Raw genomic sequence first — 7773 nt, 5'->3', positions numbered from 1 at the left:
GGCTTCGGCTGAGTTGGCAAAAAAAAAGCTTTTAAAGTAGCCACGCTGGACTGACGTGGCAGGACGCCACGGGGGAAAGCCGTGCATGCAGGGGTACCCGTATACCAGAAAGATCTCAAAGATTTGATTTTGCCCAGGCTTCTCTCTGCGTTTTTCTCTACACGATTTGCTGCGATTGCAGGCTTGGCTCCGCGACGACGCTGTGCTTTTGCATGGGTGATCTTCTAAGCTAGAATCAAAGGCTCTTCATCAAGCTAGCCATCAAGCTGTAAAGGTTTTTCCTGCTTGTTGGTATTGCAACAAGCACCCAGCAACGCCTTCTAAGGTGTATGGTTCTTCATCAAGCCTGCAACACAATTTTATAGAAGCATGGCACCAAGTGCAAGCCGAGTGCATAGGAGGAAGAAGGCTGCCATAGGAAGCAAAACAGGTGGCAACGAAGGTCAAGCAATGGAGTTTCTAGAGTCTACACAACTTGACAAACGAAGAAGTCCTCGACTAAAGGAAAAGCAAGCATCACCGCAATCGCCCTCCCCACAAAACTTGGATGCTGCATCAGGGGAAATCTTGCCCCCACATAGCCTCAATAAGAGGCCCAAAAAAAGGTTGGAAACCATGCTCATGAAGCCTACAACCTCAATGCAGGAAAACGCGGGCCCATCTAATGTTAAAGGGGAAGGGATGGCTGAGGGGACAGATCAGATTTTGCCATATGCCATTGTACGATTGCCAGATGGGAGGGTTGGGCGCCAATGTCGTGCAAGTGACACTTGCCCCCTTGCTAAATCTTTCATAGAAAAGAGAAAGAGTATGATTGGGCACTTAAAGCTTGCTCATGGGTTAGATGTTGATATTCCCAAGCTGCCACTTGGTCGTCCTCCGAAGAGCAACTTAGTAGCTCGTGCTTTCCCACACCCGTATGCTCAGAGGTGGAAGAGACAGGCATACGAAAGATCGCAAGATAAAGAAAGAAAGTTTCAGATCAATCGACAAAAGTATGAGCATTCTCAATACATGCAGGCTGAGCGCGCATGGGATAACCTTTGTAGTCAGTTCAAGAACAAATCAAAAGAGGACTTCATAGCAAGCTGGGTGAAAGATAAGATGGACAAGTACATGTCAACAGCAGAGGCTCGAGTTGCCAAAATCCAGGCTCGGATAGATGAGAATATCTCCAAAGAGGTAAGCTTTGCTGCATCTAGAAGCTAAAAGGTTTAATTTTGAAGTGTTTTCATCTCATGAAGATGTGTTTTCAACTAAAGGATACCCATCATGTGTGCCCTTCTCGCTCTACTCTCAAGGATGCATTTATTAAATGCTTGCGTTAGGCCTTATGGTTAGTTATGGATGGGCCTGGGGGTGGAGAGCTATCACCAAGGAGTTGGTTTCCCCTTTTTGAGTCTCCTAGATGTACTTAAGAGAAGTTAATGCCCTGATTTTTTTAGGTTCTTTTGTTGTCAACAAAATGTAAGAATGTATGATAGTGGAGTAGCTGGGACGATCTTACAAGGCAAACACACACATAAGACTCTTTGTTTATGAAAGGCATAAGTATCGAACAGTTGGAGCAGAAAGGAAAGGTGCAATGTGCTCAAATATCGTGCGAGTTCTCGCTTGAATGTGGATCAGTGGTGTGCCGTTGCTCACACAATTTCTGCTTCAAGTTTTTGAGCCGTCTTTTACCTTGCCAATCTGCCCAAGAATGGGTTTTAGAGATTTAGCCTACCCAACAGTTGTGCAATGCACGATCTATAAGCTCTACTCCTTAAGTCAGAATGTAACGTAGCTTTGTATTCAGGATTGTATCTAGTGGAAAGTGTAGCAACCTTAAAAGAGTGCCACCTGAAGCTCGTTAACTTGTTTTCCATCTTATGAATCATGCTTCTTGAACATGTGTTTTTATCTTATGAAGAATTTACGCTTTCTTATACTGAGAATGATTTGTGTAACTACAATTTATCATTTCTTCAATTCACAAGTCATGACTTTCTTGCAAATATTAGAGCTCATTTGATGTGTTAATTTGACATGTTGTGCAATGTTCTCTTGTGGGCTTATCCATTTCAAAAGGCTGAACTGAGTTGTTGGGCTGCTTTCGTTAATTTGCCTTCTTCTTTCTTCAGCTGGCAGTAGGGCAAGGGGTAGAATGAAAGCCAAATAAAGTGTATCCATAAATTGGGCAAGCTGGACAAAATCCACTGTGAAACAAAGTATGTTTGAGTTGCATGTATGCGTGCGAGCGAGTGTGTGTGTGTGTGTGGGGGGGGGGAGGGGGGGGCGGGGTGGGGTGGGGGGGGTTGAGTCAAACTTATATGTCAAGAACAACCCAAGTTGCTCCTACACTCTGAGCTTCCATGCCAGTTGCCCCCTTGGTAGCAGATGAAGTCATGATGTGCAATGTGTTTACTCTTGAATTAATTGTTCTTGAATTAGATTACAATTTATATGTATTCTTGGTCATATACACGGTCGAAGTCTATGGCTATTTCCCAAGTTCACATACAACACGCATGGTTTCCTTGCTGCAGGCCAAGTTTATTCACCACATGTCAACTTCACTTCTTACATTTTTGAGATCACTTGGCATGGCTGTATTTGCAGGATTTCATAACCCATGAGGTTGTTGGGCTTACAACTATGGATGGCTATTATTTATTGCAGGATTTTGGAACCCATGAGGGTGTTGGGCCGTGTGCGGATACAACAAAGAAGCACAACACTAAGAAGAACGTAAGCTTTGTCATATTTTTCATTCATCCCCTCGTTCTGATTCATATCTCTATTTCACTAACATGGCTGCCTTGAAAGTGCCTAGCCATTCTCTCACGGTCTTCCCCTACAATATGTTCAAGTCCTTTCCATTGCCTAATTTCCATGGTCTACTCGCAGCATGCCAAGTTTATTAACCTGATGCAGGTTTACTTGTTGCATGCAGAGTTCACTCACAGCTTGCTAAGTTTATTAACTAGATGCATGTTTTCTTGTTCAATGCAAAGTTCACTCACAGCTTGCCAAGTTCTCTCCCTGCAGCACTAACATGACTCCATAGTTGCATGCAAGGGTTGGTAAGCAAATTGCAATGAATGCACATGCAATGTGTCTACTAGTCATTGCCCAAGTTGACATACACCTCACACCTTTTGTTTGTTGCAGGATTCTGGAACCCATGAGAGTGTTGGACCATGCGCGAATACAAGAAAGAAGGACAACACTCAAAAGAACGTAAGCTTTCCAATATCCTTCACTCATCCCCTCGTTTTGAGTCATGTTTGTGATGTTGAAAGTGCCTAGCGATGCTCATGTGGGCTTCTTGGCATAAGTAAGTATGCGAATTCACGAGTGCAAAGATTGTTTGTAACTATGCATGGATATTATTTGTTGCAGGATTCTGAAACCCATGAGAGTGTTGGGCCATGTGTGGATACAAAAAAGGAGGACAACACTAAAAACAATGTAAGCTTTCAAAGTTTGCTAAGTTCTCTCTCTACATCACTAACATGGCTCCATAGTTGCATGCAAGGGTTGGTGAATAGTTTGCATGCAATCAATGCACGTGTAATGTGTCTACTAGCTCACACCTTGCTAATTTCATTCACATCATGCCAAGTTTATTCACATCATGCCAAGTTTCTTTGCTGCTGCCAAGTTCACATACAACTCACATGCCCTATAGTTTGAGATCATTTGGGCATGCTGCAGGATTCTGGAACACATGAGGGTGTTGGGTCACGTGTGGATACAGAAAAGAACACCACCACTAAGAATGTAAGCCTTCTAATCTTGCTAAGTTCTCTATCTACTTCATTAACATGGCTCCATGGTTGCATGCAACGGTTGGTGAACAGTTTGCATGCAATCAATGCACGTGCAATGTTTCTACTAGCTCACAACATTATCGTCTTCCTTAGTGTCCTCACACTTATCCCTTCCTTGCTAGTTCATTCACATCATGCCAAGTTTCTTTGGTACTGCCAAGTTCACATACAAATCACTACATGCCCTTTAGTTTGAGAACAACACTAAGAAGAACGTAAGTCTTCTAATCTAACATGGCTTCATAGTTGCATGTAAGGGTCGGTGAACAGTTGGCAATGTGTCTACTAGCCATTGTCCACGACTCACACCTTGCCAAGTTCATTCACATCATGCCAAGTTCATTCACATCATGCCAAGTTTCTTTGCTGATGTCAAGTTCACATACAACTCACTACATGCCCTACAGCTTGAGATCATTTGGACATGCTTCTTGTTTGTTGCAGGATTCTAATTCTGGAACCCATGAGGTTAAGCCATGCGCGAATACAAGAAAGAAGAACAACACTCAAAATAACGTAAGCTTTTCAATCTCCTTCACTTATGCCCTCGTTCCGAGTCATGTTTGTGGTGCAAAGATTGCATACAACTATGCATGGCTATTGCATGGAGGGTGTTGGGCTATGCATGGATACAAAAAAGAACAACACTAAGATTAACGTAAGCTTACATTCTTCTTAGTTTGCTGCCAAGTTTGCTTACATTCAATCTTAGTGTTGTGTAGTTGTTGCATGCAAAGTTTAGTCACAGCTTACCAAGTTTATTAACTTGATGCATGTTTTCTTGTTGCATGCAAAGTTCACTCATAGCTTGTCAAGTTTCTTTGCTGTTGCCAAGTTCACAAGTTCACTCACTACATGCGTGGCCTTTGAGATCATTTGGCCCATGCTTCTTGTTTGCCGCAGGATTTTGATTCCGAAACCCATGAGGTTGGGCCATGCACGAATACAAGAAAGAAGAGTAACACTCAAAATAAGGTAAGATTTCTAATCTCCTTCACTTATCCCCTCGTTTCGAGTCATGTTTGTGGTGCAAAGATTGCATACAACTATGCATGGCTATTACTTGCTGCAGGATTCTGGAACCGGTGAGGGTGTTGGGCCATGTGTGGATATAAAAAAGAAGAATACTAAGAAGAACGTAAGCTTACATTCTTCTTAGTTTGCTGCCAAGTTTGCTTACATTCAATCTTAGTGTTGTCTAGTTGTTGCATGCAAAGTTCAGTCATCACAGCTTACCAAGTTTATTAACTTGATGCATGTTTTCTTGCTGCATGCAAAGTTCACTCATAGCTTGTCAAGTTTCTTTGCTGTTGCCAAGTTCACAAGTTCACTCACTACATGCCCACACTTTGAGATCATTTGGCCCATGCTTCTTGTTTGCTGCAGGATTTTGATTCCGGAACCCATGAGGTTGGGCCATGCACGAATACAAGAAAGAAGAGTAACACTCAAAATAAGGTAAGATTTCTAATCTCCTTCACTTATGCCCTCATTTCGAGTCATGTTTGTGGTGCAAAGATTGCATACAACTATGCATGGCTATTACTTGCTGCAGGATTCTGGAACCGGTGAGGGTGTTGGGCCATGTGTGGATATAAAAAAGAAGAACACTAAGAAGAACGTAAGCTTTCTAATATTTTTCATTCATCTCCTTGCTCTGAGTCACATCATCTTGGTTTCCCACTAGTTTGTTCAAGTCCTTGCCGCTGCCTAACATGGCTCCATACACCTCACACTTTGAGATCGTTTGGGCCATGGCCATCTTCTTGTTTGTTGCAGGATTCCGGAACCCATGAGAGTGTTAGGCCATGCGTGAATACAAGAAAGAAGGACAACACTCAAAAGAACGTAAGAGATTCTAATATCCTTTATGCCGAGTTGTTAAAGCTTTTCATGTTCTTCTACATTGTTGGTTCACTCTTCTCTTTACTTGCATGGGCCCTGTTCTTGTTTGTTGCAGGATTCCGGAGCCCATGAGGGTGTTGGGCCATGCGTGAATACAAGAAAGAAGGACAACACTCAAAAGAACGTAAGAGATTCCAATATCCTTTATGCCGAGTTGTTAAAGCTTTTCATGTTGCTGCCTACATTGTTAGTTCACTCTTCTCTTTACTTGCATGGGCCAGGTAAGTGCAGCTAATTCAACCCTGGAGTTTGTTATGTCCTAAAGGGACTCAATGGGTGAATGCATTGTTTTCTTGCCATTGTGTAGGTGTTTGAGGTTTCAAGGAAAAAGTTGCCTATTAGGACTTCTCGTGCAAAGCAAAGTAGCAATGAAGAAACACCGATTATTGTATCATCGCCGACTTTTTCTGAAGCATACAACAATATGGAATTTATATTCGAGATCTCCAACATGCAGGTTATTGTTACAGAGAAAGGGGAGGGGAGGTTGGTAGCAACAAGGGGCAATGTTGCGAGATCTAGGTAAGAGGCTCTACACGATTGACAGTTTATCAAAACCATGTATTGTCATGATAGTCTCAGCTTGTGTGGTTTGCTGCATTTTTTTTTGTTTGGCTTTTGCCTTGCAGGTTAGCTTCCGGGGCTGACATTGACTTTGTTTCCATGAGATCCAAAACCTTTGTGCGCGTAGATGATAGCTTTTTGAGGGAAATGTTTGTTAATGAGGCATCCACTAGGACCATGACCTTGTTTGGGATGTAAGTGTATCACTTTAAACATTTTAGTGCACTTACATGGATGCACTTTCATTCCCTCCTTGCATGCACAGGTTGATGGAGAACAAGTTGCCATTGGACATTCTTGAGAAGGTGTTTTGGGCTGATTCTTTGTGGTATTCTATGTCACGTAAGTGCGTGGAGAATTTCCTCACCCGCTTCTTCGAGAAAATGGATATGTCAGCCATTCAATTATGTTTCTTTCCCGTTGTATGCAGGTGTGTGTGGTCACTTCATTGGTAAAGAATTTTGGCTATGCTTTTTTACATACCACTTGGCACTCAAATTTGTGCGCTTTTAATGGCTGGCTATTGTGTGCAATAGGAATCATTGGTCCCTCTTTACCCTGTATGTTAACAAGAACGAGGAGGTGCCCCTTTTAAAAGGGAACAAAAGCTATTTGTTATACATGGATTCATTGGGACTAATAAATCCAGAGGAGTGCTTGGATAGTTTGTTCATGTAAATTGAAATTCTCTTCCATGTTGGTTTTGTTCATGTATACTCATACAATGCATGACACATGACATGGTTCTGGTTTGGATTGATTACAGTGCTCTAAAATGCTTGGCACCGCATGTGGCTGATTCAACCCTTCAAGGTGCTTTGTTCAACCCCGAGACAGAGCTGAAACTAAAAATCGTTAAGGTGAAGGTGACGTTGATTTGTTGGTAGCAGCGAGTTGAATTTGTTATGAATGTTCTACATGCTGAATGTTGGTGTTACATGTGCATCATTTGGGGCAGGTACCGCAACAGGACAATAGCACAGATTGTGGCTTCTATGTGATGGCGTTTATGAGATACCTCATTGCCGGTATATTGCAAAACAATGTAGACAAGAATTGGGTAAGTGCTTGCTTCGTGTTACGTCTTTGCTGCTTCAAGAAGAACATGCAAGCTCATTTACGCTTACAGCTTTGCTTTTTTTCAGCTCACAGATCAGTGGTTTCAACATGAAGATGTATGCACGCTTAGGATGGAGCTTCACACATGGTGCATGAGTGTTTTGGAAGAACTGTGACACGTCTACTGTCTTGAGCAGCAGTGACATCCGAGCAGCATGTCTTATTTTGTGGGCAGCGCACTTCTTATGACATGTTTACTTTCTTGAGCAGCAGTGACATAGCAGTGACATCGGAGCAGCATGTAGATGCGTTTTGGAGCAGCAACCTCTATTTTTGGCACCAGCTATGCGATTTTGAAGCGGTGTTTTTGGCTTGTCGTGGGCAACACACTTCTTATGAACATCTTTATAAACATATTTGGCATCTAAGG

The 7773-nt window shown here is 42.5% G+C and overlaps 1 protein-coding gene across 4 annotated transcripts; it reads left to right on the top strand.

The window, feature by feature from the left end:
• Positions 1–2628: 2628 nt before the first annotated feature.
• LOC147616132 (uncharacterized) lies at positions 2629–7636 on the top strand. 4 transcript variants are annotated; one of them, XR_015262599.1, is made up of 18 exons: positions 2629–2730; positions 3154–3222; positions 3385–3453; positions 3700–3765; positions 4260–4331; positions 4719–4790; positions 4888–4953; positions 5202–5273; positions 5371–5436; positions 5595–5663; positions 5776–5844; positions 6028–6242; positions 6350–6478; positions 6550–6714; positions 6821–6958; positions 7051–7097; positions 7243–7344; positions 7430–7563. XR_015262599.1 is itself a non-coding variant. In XM_086778089.1 (18 exons), the coding sequence occupies exons 1-18, from the start codon at positions 2638–2640 to the stop codon at positions 7517–7519; spliced, it is 1716 nt and encodes a 571-aa protein (XP_086634215.1). In that variant the 5' UTR covers positions 2629–2637; the 3' UTR covers positions 7520–7636. The 4 variants fall into 4 exon arrangements, 3 of the variants coding, with proteins under 3 accessions (XP_086634215.1, XP_086634216.1, XP_086634217.1); XM_086778089.1 differs by having other exon boundaries at positions 7051–7144; positions 7430–7636; XM_086778090.1 differs by lacking the exon at positions 5776–5844 and having other exon boundaries at positions 7051–7144; positions 7430–7636.
• The last annotated feature ends 137 nt before the right edge of the window (positions 7637–7773 follow it).

Source organism: Cibotium barometz, chromosome 39 (assembly GCF_041138505.1).
Source record: "Cibotium barometz isolate CiBa-2024 chromosome 39, ASM4113850v1, whole genome shotgun sequence".
Classification (NCBI taxonomy): Eukaryota; Viridiplantae; Streptophyta; class Polypodiopsida; order Cyatheales; family Cibotiaceae; genus Cibotium; species Cibotium barometz.
The sequence above is the reverse complement of the archived record's forward strand: the minus strand, read 5'-3'. Positions and strand labels throughout refer to the sequence as shown.

What these genes read in the sequence shown, in the direction of transcription:
- LOC147616132 (XM_086778089.1), top strand. Translation starts at nt 2,638, where the DNA reads ATGGATGGCTATTATTTATTGCAGGATTTTGGAACCCATGAGGGTGTT. An exon ending in AGGACAACACTAAAAACAAT is followed by an intron (nt 3,454 to 3,699) that starts GTAAGCTTTCAA and finishes GGCATGCTGCAG; the next exon opens with GATTCTGGAACACATGAGGG. An exon ending in AGAAGAACACTAAGAAGAAC is followed by an intron (nt 5,437 to 5,594) that starts GTAAGCTTTCTA and finishes TGTTTGTTGCAG; the next exon opens with GATTCCGGAACCCATGAGAG.